At 49.8% G+C, this 20449-nt stretch overlaps 2 protein-coding genes across 7 annotated transcripts in view; one reads left to right on the top strand and one right to left on the bottom strand.

The window, feature by feature from the left end:
• The window catches only part of EIPR1 (EARP complex and GARP complex interacting protein 1), a 120485-nt gene extending 113973 nt beyond the window's left edge, over positions 1–6512 (bottom strand). Inside the window, exon 1 of one of the 2 annotated variants that reach the window (XM_025454767.3) lies at positions 6284–6512. In XM_025454767.3, coding sequence (XP_025310552.1) covers positions 6284–6325 — 42 coding nt within the window. In that variant the 5' untranslated portion in view covers positions 6326–6512. The remainder of the gene's footprint in view (positions 1–6283) is intronic. The other variant, XM_049096000.1, reaches the window with a different exon arrangement.
• The window catches only part of TRAPPC12 (trafficking protein particle complex subunit 12), an 83374-nt gene continuing 68161 nt past the window's right edge, over positions 5237–20449 (top strand). Inside the window, exons 1-2 of one of the 5 annotated variants that reach the window (XM_025454764.2) lie at positions 5237–5355; positions 16211–17416. In XM_025454764.2, the coding sequence (XP_025310549.1) occupies positions 16217–17416 (1200 nt within the window). In that variant the 5' untranslated portion in view covers positions 5237–5355; positions 16211–16216. Of the gene's footprint in view, positions 5356–8604; positions 8777–9259; positions 9719–9769; positions 9946–16210; positions 17417–20449 lie in introns of those variants that run through there. The other 4 variants (XM_025454765.3, XM_025454762.3, XM_025454763.3 and 1 more) reach the window with 4 other exon arrangements.

Here is a 20449-nt window from a genome sequence, read left to right on the forward strand (position 1 = left end):
TAGTATTTCTTGTCTTAATGTAAATAGACTTCCGTCATCATCTTGCAAGTAAGCATGATAGGATCAGCACACCCTGGGTTGTCTAGGCTCGCAACAGAAACACAGTACAGAAGGATGAAGACTGGGAAGAGGAATACCCAGAAGAGGAACCAGAGCTGTACCAGCAGTGCCGAGCCAGCAAGCACAGCATTGACCGGGAAATTCGGGATACGCATGTACAAAAATAAGGATTAAACTTAAAATTCTCGGTGGCTCAGTGGGCTAAGCATCTGCCTTTGGCTCAGGTCACAATCTCAAGGTCCTGGGATCGAGCCCCATATCAGGCTCTCTGCTCAGAGGAGCCGTCTGCTTCCTTCTCTGCTTCTCCCCCTGCTTGTGAACACTTCCTGTTTCTCTATTAAATAAATAAGCGCCACCTGTGTGGCTCAGTGGCTGAGCATCTGCCTTCAGCTCAGGGCGTGACCCAAGGTCCCGGGATTAGTCCCATATCAGGTGTTCCGCAGAGAGCCTGCTTCTCCCTCTGCCTGTGTCTCTGCCTCTCTATCTCTATGTCTCGAATGAATGAATGAATGAACAAATAAAATCTTTTTTGAAAAACCTAAAATTCAAATTGTTCTTGGGCAAACATCCTGAAAAGCTGCCTAAACAAGTCTAAATCAAGAAAAATACACACAAGTCTTTATATCCTAACTTCAACATTCTCTGTATCTTGACTTCGATGCTTTAAATTAATTGTATGTTTACTAATGATCCATTGATGTGAGTTCACAGGCTGCTAAGTCCCGTCCAGTCCAATCTTCTGCCCAATGCAAGAACGCTCTCAGGACATACCTCCTAACTCCCAGACAGACATGCTCCTCAAAAACCGTACGCTGACCACCTAGTACCACAAATGAATTCCACACTTCCAGCAGGGATGTCAAGACCTCCTCCTGCCCAATCCTATCAGAATCTCATTTATTCTTTCCTATAATGATACATCTCCAGCTTCAATACACCAACAAGCAGCCCAGGGAGCCCGGGCAGTGCAGAATCTGATTCTACAGGTCTGCCTCCGGGTGACACGGCTGCCGCTGGCTGGGGACACTCTGAGCTGCATGGTCTACACAGCCTTCCCGACTTGGCCGTCGGAACTCCCCAGTCTCCATGGCCACAGAATCGGTTTCACGTTGTGGAACAGACTTTACAGGCCAGACCTTCCCACCTCTTCTGCCATAGCAGAAGGGTGGAATGGGGCTAAGTCAGTATTCACCCCAACACGGTGGGATGTGAACTGTGACTCTCAGAACCACCACGGAGGAAGCCCCACCATGTTACAGGCCTCAAGGGCGGGCCGTGAGGACCAGGCTCTAGGACTCATCAAGGTAGCTCCCCAGCACCGGGAAAAACGGGAGCAGCTAACACTGCCTGTGAGGCTCCCGGGCCGGCATCCAGGGGATGAGGATGCCCTTGCCCATTCCATCCCATCCCAGATCGCCTTCCCCCTCTCCCCACATCTGCAAGCTGGAGCACAGACCACCTCTCCAGAACCAAGAAGGAAAGAGAGCGAGGGTATCAAGTGAGGGAGCGACAAGGAGCCATGACCATCAGTAAGGCTACGAGCCTGAGGCACCAGTGGGTCTCACAGCAAACTAGCCCAGAGCGACATGCACTTAGGTACCCAGAGTCGTGCAAACACACAGATCCCATCGAGGAAAAAAATCAGATGCATAAATACACATGTGTACATATGCAAGTTACATAAAGACACAGAAATTACATACACACACGTACATACATATCCAACGTGAGCCACATAGTTTGGAGGAAGAAAAAAATATTATAAAAAGAAAAGCGAGTGAGTGAGCTGGAACATGTCTGAGGTTTCTATGTCCATAACATAAACAAACAAATGATAATAAAAACCAAGCATCAAAATCGTCTCCACAAAACATGAGAGACACCTAACTCTGGGAAACGAACAAAGGGTAGTGGAAAAGGAGGTGGGGGGGGGGGTAGGGGTGACTGGGTGACGGGCACTGAGGGGGGCACTTGGTGGGATGATCACTGGGTGTTATGCTACATGTTGGCAAATTAAACTCCAATAAATAAATAAACAAACAAACAAACAAACAACTCAAAAAAACAAAATCGTCTCCAGATTGCACTCCGCATGGCTGAGCTCTCCAGGCTTCCCCTAAGTCCTGCTATATCCCAGGAAAACATTCTCCTATATTCCTTTTAACTACATAAGCAAAAGCATGACAGTCGGTTGAAGAGCAGTGGAACGTCAGCCGCCTGACCCCTCTCAGATGACCCACGTGCCGGGGCAGGCGGTGTGGCCTGCACACCGGCTGCAGTCTTGCTCACAGGCAGCTTGCACACGGGGCTGAGACTGCCTCGCTCCCAGCTGCCAGTCACCTCGACTTCACCTTGACCGATAAAGTGACTTAGCCAACAGGTCTTATGCACCTGCTGGGAGACAGAAATGAGACGAGTCCTCTCTGAGCCCTGTGGCCCTCTGAGAGGAAGGTGAGGTCTGCACTTGAATGTCGCCTCTGGCCTCTGCTACAGAGGTCAAAGGACCTGAACATGGAGGTGCCAGGTGTCTTGTTCTGAATAAAAGGCCCCAGAGAGCAAAGAGACCTTTGAGCAGGAAGGATCCAGGCCTGAGCCCAATACTCTAACAGCTGTAAGAGGTCTCTCTAAACCACGGAGCCCTCTGCTTTAAAATGGAAAAGAACAAGCCCAGGGATCCAAGGACTGTGTGACAATTATGCGGCCCTGTCAGATGACTAGCACATACTACCTACTCAACTAAAGTCTAATGAAAAGTAAACACAAAAACCCCCACATGATGAAAGGGAGTCCACCTGAAGCAAAGGAGGAGGGGGGCACCGGGACAGATGTCTTCAGGAAAATGGAAGAGCAGAACAGACGGCCACCGTTCCCACAGACAACCAGACTGCGCAGGACAGGTGCAGCAGCTGCCAAGCATCAACACTCACCATAAGACACAGGAACAATGAAACAAATGGAAAAAGGAAGCACTTCACAACAGGGAAAAATGGAAAGCTGTACAAGAAGAAAAAAAAAAGAAATCACAGTACCCTTCTTGAATAAGCAGCTAAAAATATTTATATAACTAGAAAGATGAAGACCCTAGGGGTGCCTGAGTGGCTCAGTTGGTGAAGCATCTGCCTTGGGCTCAGGCCATGATCCCGGGGTCCTGGGATCGAGTCCCATATTGGGCTCCCTGCTCAGCGGGGAGTCTGCTTCTCCTTCTCCCTCTGCTGCTCCCCTTGCTTATGCACACACTCTCTCTCTCTCTCTCTGTCAAATAAATAAAAACTTAAAAAAAAAAAAAAAAAGAAGACCCTCAATATAGATTTGGCAAGAATTGTGATAGAACTACATGAGCCTAAAGAAAGACAAGGGAGAGCATAGAAAAAGCTAAAAACCCTCAGGTAACAGGACATCCAGTCACCACATAATATCCAAGAAATAAAAGCAAGTGGGCAAAGACAAGACACAGTTTTAAGTTGAATGTGGTTGTCAGGGAATCAGATAAGATAGAAAAGGCGCGTTTAGGGCCTGCAGATCTTAATCAGATTTTCAGCAATTTGACATCTTAAAATACTAATAAGAATTACTTGGATTTTCTTAATTTTAAATAACAAAATCATAAAAAATCAAGCTACTTTTTATGAGCTAAAAGATGTTAATTACATGATACCATAATGTCCCATAAACAGAAACGTGCTCAGCATTTCTATTTTAATGACCCCTGTATGGCACTCTTCTGCCTTTTATTTGCCATAGTAGGACCTCATTTTACCCTCAAGCCTCATTACCTCAGTCAAGGGTCAACAATCAGATCCCCATGTTCTTCTTCTTTTTTTTTTTTTTTTAAGATTGTATTTATTTGACAGACAGAGAGCACAAGCTGGGGGAACAGCAAGCAGATGGAGAGGGAGAACGAGAAACATCCTCCCCATGGAGCAGGGATCCCGACATGGGCCTCGATCCCAGGACCCCAGGATCATGACCTGAGCAGAAGGCAGGCGCTTAACCAACTGAGCCCCCCAGGCGCCCCTTCTGTTTACTGTAGTAATGAATTCTTCGAATCCAACAATATCAAGGTCCACAAGCTGTCCAAAATAAAGGGTAAAAATCTGCTACTTCTTTTAAGATAAAGGAGATATTCAGATAAAACATTTGATGCCGGAGGCAAAGATCCACTCCTTGATATTAATCTCAGGAAATGACATTTGTCATCTCAAGGATCCAACAATGAAGATCAAAACCTCTGGGTTATTTAGAAGATTTAATGAGACAGACGGTATTGGGTACACTGGAGGCAAACACACACTTTAGGAAGCACGAGGTCAGGAGCCCTCCATCTCCCCATATGCCCCCACACACCTGCCCACACGAGCACCTTGTCCAGGAGAAGGCAGGGCAACTTTGTGGTTCAGGGGCCCTGAGGCTGGCTTGGGTTTGAGGCTTCCCTAGATTAGAGTCCCAAGTCTCACCTGCTGGCCAGACGGGCTATGCCCACACCACAGCATCCACAGGCAGGACTGAAAGAGTGAGATACGCCTGGGGACATCTCAAAAGCTGCTGTTGAGGCACAGTCCTGGGTGACCGAGCCTGTGGGCAAACCCCGTAACACAGCTCATCCTCACAGGACACTGATACCGCCTTATAGGGACTGATCCATGAGAACTTTGTCTCATGGTAATAATTAGAACATTTCCTGAATGCTTATTAGGTGCCAGGCGCTGTGCTAAGTGCTTGAAATCACTGTATGAACTCATTTAACTTTCCTAAGGCCACAGGGGATCCAGGTTCGTTTTCCCATTTTATTGGCAAGGAATCTGAAGCCCAAAGTTACATAGACAGGAAGTGGTGAAGCCAGGACTGAAAGATTTTAGTTATGAGAGGGAGAGAGAGAGAGGGAGAGCACACACATGAGCAGGGCAGGGGCGAGGAGGGAGAATCTCGAGCAGACTCCCCCACAATCGGGTTATCAGGTCCTTCACGAGGCGGTGCTCTGGGCTTCTGGTCTCCGCATCTGTCCGTAGGCGCCTTCAGGTCCTCGGAAGAGCTGAGGCCAACCCAGGGCCGCCCCCCCACCCCCTCGGTGCACAGCCCTCCGGGTGCCCCCATCCACCCCCACCCACTGCACGTGCACGCCCGCGCCAGCGCTCACCCGGCCGTGTGCTGAGCACCTGCCGGGCAGGGCGCCCGGGGAGCAGGCCGCGCGCACAGAACAGGACAGACACGGGACGACAGCGGAGGGCGAGGGCCCGCCTCCCCCAGGACGGTCACCCAGCGGCGGCCACGGGAGGCCTCAACGTTAGGGGAAGCTGGGTGAGGGGTGCGAGACAACTTTCCCGTTATCCCTGCAACTCCTGTCCAAGTTACACCCCACCTCCCCCTCCTCCTCCCCCACCCTCAACACCCACACAGGCGGGGCCGGCCTCAGGGAGGCCTCCAGGAACCCAGCGCAGGAGGAAACCTACACAGGCAGGAACCAGGGTGGGCGCGGCCCAGCAGCCCCCAGCCAGGAGGGGGGAGGGGGAGGGGGGAGGGGGGAGGGGGGCCCAGGCCAGAGAGAGGAGGGGGCAGGGGAGGGGGGGAGGAGGGGGAGGAGGGGAGTGAGGGGCAAGGCCCCAGAGAGGAGGGGCGGGGGCGGGGGGGGGGGCGTGGAGGAGGGGCAGAGGGGAGGTGGAGGAGGGGAGAAGGGGACAGGGGAGGGGAGAAGGGGATCTGTGAGGGGGGCCAGGGAGCCAGGGGCCAAGGCCCAGGAGAGGAGGGGCAGAGGGGGGTGCAGGAGGGGAGGAGGGGACAGGGGAGGGGGGAGGGGGGACGAGGGGATGGGGGGCGCCGAGGCACGGGAGAGGAGGGGCAGATGGGAAGGGAGAGGAGGGAGGAGGGAGGAGGGGGTGGGGGTGGAGGCCGCGGGAGAGGAGGAGCGGGGGGGGGGGCGGAGGAGGGGAGGAGGGGACGGGGGGGGGGGCCGAGGCCCGGGAGAGGAGGAGAGGGGAGAGAGGAGGGGAGAGGGGAGGGGGGAGGGGAGAGGGGAGGGGGGAGGGGGGAGGGGGAGCGGAGGCCGCGGGGGCAGAGCTGCGGCGGGGGGGGGCGCCCCAGCGGGGGGGACGTGGGCACCGGCGCCCACCGCCCCGCACCCGCCCGGGGCCCACCCGGCGCCCAGCTCGGTGCCGCCCCGCGCCCGGCCCGCGCCCGCCTCGGTGCCCGCCCCGCCCCACGCAGGCCCGCGGGCCCGCCGGGGACGCACCTGGAACTCCAGCCCGTAGATGACCGGCGCGTCGTCCTCCATGCCGCGGCCGCCCCGCGCGCCAGGCCTGTCGGTCCGGCGGGCGCGCCCCTAGCTCAGCGCCCATTCATTCCCCCGCGCCCCCCGCGCCGACCGGGAGCCTTTCGGGCCCAGCGCGGCTCCCGTCGGCCTCACTTCCTGTTTTCCTGCTGCGTCATCGGGACGCTCCTCCGCGGCGGCCAATGACAGCGGCGCCCGGCGCGTGCGCATGCCCACTTGACTGCATCCGGGGCCTCCACCTTGCGGGCCGCGGGTGGAGCGCGGGCGGGGAGGGGCGGAGCGGGGGTCGGGGATGGAGGGCGGCGGCGGGGCGCTGGGGAGCCGGGCGGCCGGTGGGCGGGCGGGCGTCCGTCCTCCGCCGCGCTCCCCGGGGCCAGCGGTTTGCTGGCCGTGGTGCTCGGCGGCGCCAGGCGGACCGCGGTCCCGGCGCCGCCCTGGAGCTGTCCGCCCGGACCCCGAGCCGAGCGTAGCGCGCGCACTTGAGAAATGCCAGGCCGCAGACCTCACCTGAGGGCACCGACGTGAAGGCTGGGGAGCGGGGTGCGCGCCCGAGCTCCGCGCGGATCCCCGAGGCCGGGCCGAAGCTCGCGCGGGCGGCAGGCAGCCAGCACCCAGGGGGCGGAGCGGGGGCTGGGAAGACCCGGGGCGCCCGGGCCCTCGGGGCGGCCGTGGGGGACCCGCGTACACCGCTCTCCCGAGCTGCCTTCCCGGGCGGTGTCCCGACACGCGGAGTCCCAGGACGCCGCAGCACAGCGCGCTTCGCCAGGCCGAGCCCCGCTGCTTTCCAAGACCACCCCCCTCACCGACTGTGCGGCCCTGGAACTTTCCCTTCAGCCCCTGATCCATCTTCACGACGAATGGCCCGGGTCCGAACGACGTACATGCAAAAGATGCCCAACGTCGCTGATCATCAGGAAGAAGCCGATCAAAACCACAGTGAGCTGTCACCTCGCACCTGTCAGGATTGCTAGTCTCGAAAGTCAAAAAGACAGCAAGCGTTGGCAGGAAACGGAGGAATTGAAGCCTTATACGCTGTGGATGGGAACGCAAACTGGTGCAGCCACCGTGGACAGCAGTGTGCAGGATCCTCGAAAAGTTAAAAAATGGAACTACCGTGTGGTCTAGCAATCCCTCGTCCGGGAGTCAAAGGAAGCAAAGTCACCGTGTCAAAGAAACGTCTGCACACTCATGTCCATTGCAGCTTTATTCACAGTAACACGGAGGCAACCTAGGTGTCCATAGATCCAGGAGCGGATGGACAGTGTGGCACAAGTGGGTGCCCCCTCCACACACACATACACAGAATGGAATATTATTTAGCCTTAAAAAAAAGGAAATCCTGCCATTGGAGACAATATGGATGAATCTGCAGGACATTCTGTTAAGTGAAATAAGCCAAACACAGAAAGACAAATACTGCATGAGTATACATACATACAAAATACAGAAAACAAACAAAACAAATATGTTTGGACTCATTGTAGGAGCACTGGTGCTTACCAGAGGCTGGGGGTGCAGGGATAGGAGAGAGAGTGATCAAAGCATACAACTTTTCAATTATAAGGTGAATACGTTATGCAGACCTGATGTACAGAACGATGACTACGTTTAATAATAAGATATCCTATCCTTGAAATTCTAGAGAGTATGTCTCAAGTGTTTTCATCACATACCCACAAAAAAGATAACTGACTGGGACCGTGGTTATGGAATTTGCTCCATTGTGGTATTCATTTCACAATGTATACCTGGGTCAAAACATTCTATTGTAAACCTCGAATATATAGTGTATATGTCAAAAAGAAAAAAATGTAATCACTGCTGAAAAGAAGACAGAAATGGGTTTTCCCTGCTGTGTCCTAGTGCCCTGCCAGTCACAGCTAAGCTTCAGCAGATACCTGTTGGGAGAATACAGTGAATACAGTGAAATCAAGGGAGCAGAGGCACGGCTGGAGCATCCGATTCACTGCCTCCAATTGCCTGAGGTCAAGTTGTGGCGCTAGGAGAATGCAGTCTTCCTCCTCCTGGATTAAATCTACCCACATATGATAGGTACTATTACTGCCATCTTTATGGTTAGTGTTGTTACACAAGTCGTACAGGTGCACAGAAGGAAAAGTAGAGAATACCGATAGGCATAAACGTTCCAAGTAGTATTTTTGGGTGCTTTGGCTACCACCTGCCCCTAGGAGGCCACCTAGCCCCGCCCATCGCCCCGCCCCATGCCCCTAGGGGCGCAGGCCCCGCCCACCACCGCTCGAACCGGAAGCGCGCTGGGCGGCCGGCTCGCACTGGGCATGCGCGGAAGCCGTCCGCACGTCCGGCGCGCGCAGGCGCCCAAGCCCCAGGCAGCGCCGGGTCCAGTTTTCCCTTCCGGTTTCCATCCACCTTCTCCGCGGAGTCCTGTTCCCGCTGCAGGTGACCCGCTCCCCAACCCCCGGGGGCAGGGGGCAGGTGAGACTCAGGGCCTGGAATGGGGGGGGCTGGTCGTCCGTAAGCGCAGCCCCGCCGCCCTGACCCCCGCCCCTCCCGGGGGACGCTCCTCCCTGGGTCCCCGCCTGGGTCGGGGCTCGTCCCTGGGTCCCCCCCGGGGTGGGGGCTCGTCCCTGGGGCTGTGCCGCGGGGAGGGAGGGTCCCCCCGTGTGTGCAGCCTGAGCTCCTGGGGGCTCGTCCCTGGGTCCCCTCTGAGGGTAGGAGGGCTCGTCCCCTGGAGTCTCCCCGCGGGTGCTGCCCCCTGACATCTCCGGGGAGCCCTCGTGCCCGTGGGGCCGCAGCACTCAGTGAGCGGCTGCCCCTGGATTGCTGTCCTGTCGCCAGATGTGACCTGCCCGGCCCAGCCCTGGGTTGGGACAGTGAGTGCTGCTGTTGGTGTGGAAGTGGATGTTGCCTGTCACCCCCCGTCCTGACCCTTCCAGAGCAGTAGGGTGTGTACTTGTGAAGCCTGAAAACACTTACTTTAAAAGAAGAGAGAGGCTGAGACGCGTGTGTGCCTCTCGCTTGACCACAAACGTTCAGCCCAGTGGCACTGGACTAGCTTCCACCCTCCGTGGCTGCCGGAAGATGCCGTGTCCTTGTATGCGAGTACTCTCCTCCTGGCTTCTTTCCATGAATTCGGGACAGTGCAGAGTGACCCCTGAGCCCAGCCCACCGTGTGGGGCGGCAGCGGGAGAGCGGAGTGCCGGGAGGGACATTTAGTGAAGGCAGGGTCTTCACTGTGTCCTCACGTCCTGAGATGTCCCACGGGATCCTCCCGAGTCCAAGGCAGCGAGTCACCTCTGTGCTTCCTTATTAAAGTCATCGTTCCTGTACTGTACAAGTAGCTCCGTGGGGTTTGGACGTGCCCTGTGCAGTGGTTCCTGTTGAATATGACCCCAGTTTACAGACTGGGAAAGCAAGGTGAAGAGATTAAGTCATTTTTCAAAGGTCACTTATAGCAGTGAAGCCAAGACACAAGCAGTAATTCACAGCTTGCGTTCAGTCCTCTAGTCTAACTCACCTCCGCTGCTCTGGACCATGATCCGTCCTAGCAGCCTTCCAAGGAGACAAAAGGCAGAAACCTGCCGGCATCAAATACTGACAGCATGCCTTTGGCCCCATCATTTGGTTTTCTCTGCATAATGGAGGTAATAGTGGTACTTTATAAGTTGGTCCTGAGGATTAAGTAAAATAATTAGTGTCAAGTGCTTGATCTGTAGTGGGTGTTCTTTACATGGGGGCTTTTGTAAGTATATGCTAGTTAGATTTCCACAACATGGCATATGTTTTCATGGAAATAGGGTTTACATTATTGCAATCTGGTAAAAGATTTATAATTCCAGCCTCACGTCCAGAAAGGGAACCTGAACGACTGTAGTTTGAATTGTTCTTAGTGAATTGTTCTTAATGAAATTCCAGTTCTCAAATAATCACCTAAAGTCAGTACTTAAGAACAGTCGTAAGGTGGGACACCTGGGTGGCTCAGTCGGTTAAGCATCTGACTCTTGATTTCAGCTCAGGTCATGATATCAGAGTTGTAGGATTGAGCCCCGGTAGGGCTCCATACTGGGCATGCAGCCTGCTTGAGATTCTCTCTCTTCCTCTCCTTCTGCTCCCCCAACCCTGCTCATTTGTATTTTTGCTCTCTCTCTCTCTCTCTCTCTCTCTCTTTGTGTGTGTGTCTCAAAAACAAAAACAAGGGGCACCTGGATGGCTCAGTGGTTTAACATCTGCCTTCGGCTCAGGGTGTGTCTGGGGTCCAGGGATCAAGTCCCACATCAGACTCCCCACAGGGAGCCTGCTTCTCCCTCTGCCTGTGTCTCTGCCTCTCTCTGTGTCTCTCATGTCATGAATAAATAGATAAAATCTTTTTAAAAATAATCATAAAGTATTAAGGACATCATGCAAAGCCCACTCACCTGAACATAATGTCCACTCTCTCTGCTAGCATTTTGATGCTAACATAAGCTAAAAATTATGTCTATGATTTAATAAAATGATTAAGCTGATAATTGAAATAATGATTTATATTTCACAGGAATCAAAAACAAATACATGTGCTTTTCCCTTTTTTAATGTGAAATATAAAGACCACATGTAGCATTCATGGAAGACGTAACGATCAAATGCAAACCTTACCCAGTCTGCCCACCAGCAGAAGAAATGGACAGTTGCCAATGGCTTGTTCATGTGTCCCTCCCTAATCAAACCTTCTCTTGCCACCACCTCCAGCCCTCTCCCCAAATGAATTGCGTATTATCATCACCTTGCTTTTGCACTTGTATTCCTACAACAGTATATTTAATTTACAAGGTTTTGAACCTTATGCAGAAAATCATGCTGCTTATTTTTCTACTCATTCTTTGTTGCAAAATTAGATTTGTGAGGTTCAAACACTGATGTGTTAAATATAGCACGGTTGATTTGTTTTACACTTGATGCTCCATTTTTAATATACTATTTATTGTGTCTATGGGCCCATAGACACAATATGGGCTTGTTTCCGGGTTTGTTTGTTTGTTGTTTTTTTTTTTAAATCTTTGGGAGAGGACAGGTATTTTATTTAAAGTTGCTGTTTATAAGCATTCACGGTTCTAGCTTATGGTACCATGTGAGGAGTTCCTCTGTGATACATAGGTCATAGAACTGTTTATTGTCTTAACCAGTACTCTTGAGAGCTCAAAGAGGTACTTAATTTTACAGTAACCGTGGGTGTGCAATGGAAGTGTCCTAGAAAAATTAAAATGTATGGCTTGAGTCACAGGAAACATGCTTGTGGAATGTGTGTCCCTCTCAGCCTGTTCAGATCTTTGGCCTATTTTTCTGTTGCGTCATTTATTATCCTGTTGAGTTACAGGAATGTTTTATGTATTCTTGATATTAAGAAATCTGACAGTACCAAGTGTAGGTGAATGTGTTGAGCAAGAATACTTTCGCACTGCTACTACGTATGTAAATTGGTACAAATACTTAGGAAGGCAATTTGACGTTTTCTAGTAAAGATGAAGAGATGGATTCTCTATGACCCAACATACACACAATGTTTGATAACGTGCTAAACAAATTTACACGTGTACACCAGGAGACATGTACAAGAATATTCTCGATGGCACCATTTGTACTATCAGAAACCTAAAAATACCTCAGGAGTCCATCAGTGGTAGAGGGAAAATTAAGCCAAAAACTGAAAAATCTAAGTAATGTGTTAAGGAAGTAAATATGTGGAAAATTAAAGAAAAACAAGAGTATGACAAATTTCAGGATAGTACCCCAAAGGGGGTGGGAAGTAAATATTAGAGTGTCTCGGTCACTTGTTATAAATACTGTTTTGTATCCACTCAAAATTTGTTAAAAGCTTTTTATAGAAATTGCACCTTTAGAAGAGAAGGGGAAGACTACAAGAAAAGAACCTTCTAAGGTCTCCTGCTGAGAAAAGAAAATGTATACGTGAACTCTTCCTTTCTGTCCAGGATCTCTCCATCCTCCCAGCACCGTATTTCTTTTTGCCTCGTGTACGTGTGTTAACTACCTGGCTTTATCTGTGTGTCACTCCCTGGAACACGGGAGTACCGAGTTACCCTGGGACCTAAGATGCTGAAACATGCCCTGAGTAATGGCTCCTGGTTTGCAAGCCATTTCAACACACCCCTTTGGCCGTGGTTTTTAATAAATATGTAGCTTATATTCAGAAATTGAGATCAGGGCACCTGCTGAGCTCAGTCGGTTGAGCGTCTGCCTTCGGCTCAGGTCATGATCTCAGGGTCCTGGGATCGAGCACCACATCCCGCTCTGCACTCAGCAGGGAGCGTGCTTCTCCCTCTCCCTCTGCCCCACCCCAGTTGCCTGTTTTCTCTCTCTCTCTTGAATAAATAAATATATTTTTTAAAAGAAATTATGATTAATAATATAATTTTTACTCTGGAGTGGACAGGATCTTTGTAAACTTTATCACTAGGAAACATTGATTTTTCTAATTCAGTTTGGATTAGAAACAAAGTTTCTGAAGAAAATCAAAACATTGTTACAAACAAGCATTGATGTGAAAGAATGTTGATTTTTGCTTCCCTTTCTTCCTTTCAGAAGATTGTTACTTTAGAAACATTTTAGGTAAATTGGTAAACAATTGGCTGTGTCAGAGTTTTATCCTTTGCCTAGTTGCTCTGCAGAAAAGTTACATTTCTACTCTTGATAAAGTTCTCTCAGAACTCCCTAGGAAATGTCATTTCTAAAAATCTGCCTATTTCATAGACTTTTTTTAAAAAAAAATCAGTTTCAATTTGTTTCTTTAATTACTGCTGAAGCAGTTGTTTCTTGCTATAAGTATCCAATCCACATAATGAGTGGATCTTGCATAGTGATTCGCTTTCTCTTATTCCAGTGTCTTGTGGGAAGTAGCTCAGCGTTGTCTGTGGACAGTCTTTCCTACGATATCCCCATTTTTGTCTGTCTCTGTAGCTAATACACATAAGTTAACTTTGGCAGTTATTTCTGTTTAAGAGTAGAACTTTCTCCACCTTTCCCTGTATGTAAAGAAAACACTCTGATTTAGCCAGTTCTGATATTCTTTACCTTTTCCTGTAATTGTATCAGACCTTTTCTTATATCCTACATTATTCTACAATTAACCATTAGTGTAGCATTGGAATTTCTGGAATTACAATCTGAACTGTGTTTTTTGTTTTGTTTTTTTGTTTTGTTTTGTTTTTCTTCTGAGAGGGGCTCAGAACCAGCAGTTGACCCAGCTGTGGTGACTGACATCTCCCAGGTACCAGGCACTGTGCTAGGGGCTGGGATAGTTCAGTCCTCATGAGGGTTAGTCAGGAAGGACCAAACTCCATTCCTGGAAGTGTCATTTACCACCAGTAAGGTTTTTTTTAAGATTTTATTTATTAAAGAGAGAAAGCATGAGTGAGGGAAGGAGCAGAGGGAGAAGTAGACTCCCCACTAAGCAGGGAGCCCAATGCAGAAATTGGTCCCAGGACCCTGAGATAATGACCTGAGCCAAAGGCAGACACATCACCAACTGAGCCACCCAGGCACCCCTACTAGTGATTTTATTCTTTTAAATATTTTAGTTTTTAGTAATCTCTGCACACAACATGGGGCTCAAGCCCACAACCCCAAGATCAAGAGTCATATGCTCTATGGACTGAGCCAGCCAGATGCCGCACTACCAATGATTTTGGATGAATTCCATCACTGCTCTGATTCTCAGTGTCCCCTTCTGTATATTAGGGCACTGATGGCATCTCGTTCAGCTACCATAGAGGTGAAATGAAGTCGTGCTTGTTCTTATGGCTTTCCTGCCCAACCTCTGTTTGCTATACAGAGAGGACCCAGGGGAAATCCCTACATGTGATGCCACATCCATTTTTTGATGTTCCCTAAGCAGCCTTCAATCCGCCTTGCTGTGAGACATTACCAGAAGGAGCTTTTGTTCCTTCTTCATTTCAGGTTTGACTCATTTATAGCTAATCAAATGAATATATAACAAATGAAAAATTAGTAACTGACTCTGCTGGACAAGAAACTCCTCTACTTTATCTACATTAAAGTCATCTTGTTTTTAGATTTCAGGATGACTAGGCTATAAAAAGGAAGGACAGCTAATTTGGAATACTGTGAAAGCGTTGACAAAAATACTCTCATCTAGAGACCAGTTAAGATAGTTTTTAAAGGTCAAGAAGGCATTTTTTTTCCCCAGAAAAACCCTCATCCTAATTGGACTTTGTTCATTGTTAAGAATAGAACTATACAGTAGGTTTTGCTCAAAAAGTTCTTCAAGTAAAGGAGCACCTTTTCTTTAGAGTTCAAACTCCTTGTTTCATTCTGTGGCCTCTACCATCCAGCGTGCACCTAGCGATTCAGCTTTAACCAGCCCTGGTTTCCCTGCTTACTAGCAGCACAGCTTTGAGCAAGCTACATGACCTCCCTGAGCATCAGCTTCCTCGTCTGCAAGATGAAGGAAATGATAGCAGTTGTATCACAGGGTTGTTCTGAGGACCAAGTAGGAACATATATGTAAGACCCTTACCATAGTGCCGAGGACAATGCATCGTAATAATTGATCTGGTTTGCTGTCATTAGCAGGGGTGAGCATGCCCCCCCCCCCCCCGCCCGCCGTGAGTGGGCCTTTGTCAGTGTACAGTTTTTCTTTCTCTTCCATTCAGATAGATGGTGTCCCAGGGAGGATTAGGAGATTATTACAGGTTGGAGTGTCTTGGGGAGGCCTCATGGAAGAGAGGGTCTATAAGTGAGTCAAAAAGAACAAGTAGGGTTTAAAAGGCTGGAGACCTCAGCCCTGTTAGGATGGCTAGGATCAGCCAGGAAATAAGTGTCATCAAGAATGTGGAGAAATTAAAACCCTTGTGGACTGTTGCAGGGAATGTAAAATGGTGCAATGACTGTTTTCCATAAAACAGTTTTTTGGTCACTCAAAGCATTAAAAATAGAAGTGTTTGATTCAGCAATCCTACTTCTGGGTACATACCCAGAAGAATTAAAAGTAAGAACTCAGACATTTGTACACATGTGTTCACAGCAGCAGTCAGAGTAGCCAAAGGGTGGAAGCAACACAAGTGTTCATCAGTGGATGAATGTGTAAACAAAATGTTGTATGTATCTACAACGGAATATTATTCAGCCTTAAAAAAGAAGGAAATTCTGACAGGCTGTAACATCAGTGAACTTTGAAGGCAATATGCTAAATGAAGTAAGCCAGCCACAAAAGGGCAAATACCATAGTGTCCCACTCTTGTGAAGTACCTAAAGTAGTCACATTCATGGAGTTATAAAGTAGAAGGCAGTCATCGGCTGGCGGTGGGGACAGGGGTGCTGGGAAGTCATCGTTTATGGATACGGTGTTTCAGTTTTGCAAGATGGGAAGCGTTCTGAGGATGGGTGGTGGATGGTTGCACAACGATATGAATGCACTGGATGCAGCTTAATTGTAAACTCAGAAATGATTAAGATGGTTCTGTTACGTGTCTTTTACCATGATCAACCGATCAGTGGGTACCTGGAGAAATGGAGTCTTTTGAAATTTGAAGTTTTTGAATATATAACTGGAAAACATTTTTTAATAGACTTCATTTTTTGGAGCAGCTGTCAGTTCACTGCAAAATTGCACAGAAGGTTCAGAGATCTCCCGCATATCTTTGACTCTTCCGCCAAGCAGGACATCTGTTACCATCACTAAACTTGCATTGACATGTCATTATCATACAAAGTCCACAGTCCACATTCGGGTTCGCTCTGGGTGTTGTGTGTTCCGTGAGTTTGGGCAAATGTATAATGATGTGTATCCACCATTTGCTTCTTAAATTTAAGAAACGGTTTTAACAGGAAGGTTAAATCAGCTCAACAGTAAGATAGAAAACTGATGGGATTGGTTCATATCTGTCTTTGCTGCAGGGGACCATGGAGAACGCTAATGGCACCGAGCAGAGCGGGACTGAGGACTCGCATCCAGCCCAGGAGCAAGCTGGGAGCACCACTCTGCAGGAAGAACCGGAGCAGCTGCTTTATCATGAGGAAACCATTGACCTCGGTGGAGACGAGTTCGGGTCTGAAGAGAATGAAACTATATCGGAAGATTCTAACAACTTTGTGGATAAGCTTAATGAGCACATGATGGAGAGCGTCCTCATCTCTGACTCCCCTAACAATAGCGAAGACGACACAGGTGACCTCGGCTGCTTGCAGGATGTAGTGGAGCCTGCAGAAGGCAACTCAGGTCCCAGACTGGAAAGCCTTGTGGATGAAGGAGCAGTGGACACCCTGAGCAACAACAGTGCGAGTGACGGGGAGGGGGTGTCTAAAGACATCTCTGACACGACCCCCGACTCTGAGCACAAAGAAGTCAAAAGTGTGCCCGCCTTGGGAGAGGAGGGTGCAGAGGACCTGGGCCCAAGGGATGAGAGCAGCCACCCAGAGGGACCAGGGGGCGCACCCCCTGCGAGGCAGTCCCCTCCCGCCGAGGAGCCCGTCCCAGTGTGCACTATTTTCAGCCACTCGCTTCCTGCCCGCTCCCAGCCACCTCTGCTCCTGCGGGACGGCTTCGAGTCCCAGATGGTGAAGTCCCCGAGCTTCAGTGGTGCCAGTGACACGGTGGCCAAAACCCCTCCCCAGGCAGTCCAGCCAAGCCCCAGCCTAAGTAAATTTTTTGGCGATCCGACCAACACTAATTCGTTGGCCTCAGACTTTTTCGATTCATTCACAACTTCTACTTTCATCTCCGTCAGTAACCCCAATGCCGGTTCTTCAGTTCCAGAAAAACTGTCTTCACTCTCGACCCCGGTGGGTGAGAGATCCCCAAGTGTTGCCGAGCCTTCTCACTCCCCGGGGATCGAAAAATCAGAATCCAGTATTTGCACAGCTTCCCTAGAAATTCCTCAGTCTCCAAAACCGTTTTCACAGATCCAGGCTGTGTTTGCAGGGAGCGAGGACCCCTTTGCCACAGCCCTGAGCATGAGCGAGATGGACCGCAGAAGCGATGCCTGGCTCCCTGGGGAGGGGACCAGGGACGTCCTGATTTCATTAGCAACCCAGCAGTACAGCACGGTGTTTGTAGACAAGGAGAGCCTCACCATGCCAGGCCTCAAGTTTGACAACATCCAGGTAGGTGCAGGACATCTGTAGAGGGGCGCTTGCGGCAGGATGCCTCAGGGGCCTCTTCGAGTTCCTCTCCGTCTCTTTCTCTTTTCCCTCACTCCCACCCCCCTCCCTCATATGTATGTCACATAAATACCTTTCAAGGACTGAAAATTTCTCATTTTGAACTCTGTGTTACGTCACTGGTTAATTTGGAACTCTGTTGATTTCCCTGATGTGATGATTTAAGGCACTAATCAGTCTTAGAAGTAACTGTCAGCCAGGTAGATAGTTACATCATACTTCTTTGATGTAGCTGCGAGCTTCTCATGGTTAGGTTGTTTGTGACATTTAACCTTCAACAAAAGATTACCTTTTTTTTTAAATCTGGGGAGTGTATTTGTTTAGCATATTATATCCCCAATGTAGAAAGAGTTTTTATAGACTCATTAAGAAAAATATGGATGGCCCCACAAAGTAACGAATCACAGAAATATTTCAGTGTTCTGTATAATAAATAACATAGAAAAGTTTAGTCTCGCAATCAGAGATGGTACGATTATCTCCATTTTCCATTATCTAATTAGGCATTTCATTCATGATTATTTCTCGCTTGCTAAAGCTTGGGAAAATAGCCTGCCTCAGGCAGCCCTGATGGAACCATAAATCAGTACAAACTTTTTTAAGTAAAATTTTTAAATCAACATCCAAATGTGCATATTATTTGATCCAGAAATCCCAGTCTTAGGAATTTTTTTTTTTAAGAGTTTATTTATTTATTCATGAGAATACACAGAGAGGAGAGAGAGAGAGGCAGAGACACAGGCAGAGGGAGAAGCAGGCTCCATGCAGGGAGCCCAAAGCAGGACTCGATCCAGGGTTTCCAGGATCACGCCTGGGGCTAAAGGCAACACTAAACCACTGAGCCACCCGGGCTGCCCAGGAATTTTTTTTATAAGGAAATAATGTCACTGGTATACAAATACCCAGCTTTTGGGATGCCTGTCAGAGTGTGGTTTATTATTGCAAAGCATCTAAAATAACCCAAAAGCCCATTGTCAGGAGGCTGTTTGAATACATTTGACTCCTCTTTAGGATGAAATATTTACATAGATATTAGCAATAATGATACAACGGCACCTGGGTGGCTCAGTCAGTTAAGTGTCTGCCTTTGGCTACAATCGGGATCTCAGGGTCCTGGGATTGAGCCTGGCATTGGCATCGGGCACCCTGCTCAGGGAGGAGTCTGTTTCTCCTCCTCCCTCTACCCCTCCTCTTCCTCCTCCCCTGCTCATGCACTGTCTTGCATGTGCACTCTCTCTTTCTCTCAAATAAATAAAATCTTTTTAAAAATAATAATAAATCTTTAAAAATAATGATAGAGCAGAATTTTTAATGAGGTTCATACTGTTAAATTTGAAAAACTGGATACGAGATGGCATCTGGCACACAGTACAGTAAGAACGTATATAAGTATGTGTAACACGTACCTATAAAATGAGTTCGTCCGATGTCGGCCACAGGTAGGATCATTAGTTGTCACACGGCTCAGTGTGTGTGCGTGGGCCCGCTCCAGCCCGGCTGCTGGCCTTGGGGCCTGCGCACGTCTGCCCTCCTGGAACTGTCTCCAGCAGCCCTCTCTGGTAAGCACATGGCCGGCCCTGCACACATGTGGCTGGTCAGGAAGCCCAGGGCGTGGGATGCATGGTGTGGCATTGGTGGACTTGTGAACCCTGGGAGAAGGGCCACGCCAGAGATGTGCAGCCGTTAGCTCTCTTCTAGGGATCTAGAAATTGGACCCTGTAGGCTTTGGATGGCAGTCTTGACCGAGTATTGAGGTACCAAACGCACATTTACTGTGCGGGTACTGTTCACCAGGCATTGTGCGGAGCTTACTTCTCCATTCTCTTAAGAGGAATGTACTGAACATAAGCTTACTTTTGCAGGATCTTGTTAAAGAATTCCAGTTATAGACTCTGAGTTTGGGGGATACTTGGACGTGCAGGATTTGATCTGTATACTCACAGATTCCTCCCCCACCATTCCCAGGCCCTGTCTGGATCCACTATACCTGGGGTGGGGGCGTTTGCTCTTCTGCTTCAGGTTTCTTCCCTCCTCCTCCCCCTTCCCCTTGTGGGGGACTTTGTGCTCTGCTGCTAAGTTCCTGGAACCTCAGTGGGACTGGCCTTTTGGCCCTTCCTTTCCAAACTATCTGTTGTTTGCAGTTTGCTTCTCCTACTGATTGTAATTCAGGGGAAAATTGAAGGTTTCCATGGAAATGACTTCACCTAGGGGTTCTGGGGTACATTGGGAAACATGTAGAGGTGCTTCGCTCCAATTGCCAAGAGGTCTGGGGTGAGCACATGGATGAGGCCAAGAATGCTAAATAGCCTGCAGGCTGGTTATTGTCGGACCAGAAAAATCGTGCTGGCCCAAATGGCAGTCATTCTTGGATCAGGAAACACAAGCCCTGGAGGTCGGGACCGGTTTCCCCTGGAGTGAATCAAATACAGAGCCCCTGTCATAGGTCCTCCCTTGCTGCCAAGCTTACCTCCACAGTTCCACGTGTCTACCCGTGAGGAAGTCAGGACCCTACACCAGTCAGCAAGGGTTACGGAGCTTCTGCCATCTGGGCACGGCGTGGAGAGGCCACCAGGACCTGAGGAGAGCACGGGGAGCCCTCCAGAGCCAGGGCAGAGTGCAAGGAGCCCTCCAGGGCCAGAGCAGAGTGCAGGGAGCCCTCCAGGGCCAGGACAGAGTGCAGGGAGCCCTCCAGGACCAGGGCTGAGTATGGGGAGCCCTCCAGGGCCAGGGCAGAGTGCAGGGAGCCCTCCAGGGCCAGGGCTGAGTACTGGGAGCCCTCCAGAGCCAGGACAAAGTGCAGGGAGCCCTCCAGGGTCAAGGGTAGAGTTCAGGGAGCCGTCCAGGGCACAGCGTTCCTTCTTTTCTTTTCCTTTTCTGTCCTTGGAGATGTTTTCCATACCTCCTGCAGTTCCCAGTAATTGTTTTTGGGAACCTCATGGCAAATTGAAATTTGAACGGAGAATAGTTCCCAGAATA

The sequence above is a fragment of the Canis lupus genome, chromosome 17 (genome assembly GCF_003254725.2).
Source record: "Canis lupus dingo isolate Sandy chromosome 17, ASM325472v2, whole genome shotgun sequence".
NCBI lineage: Eukaryota > Metazoa > Chordata > Mammalia > Carnivora > Canidae > Canis > Canis lupus.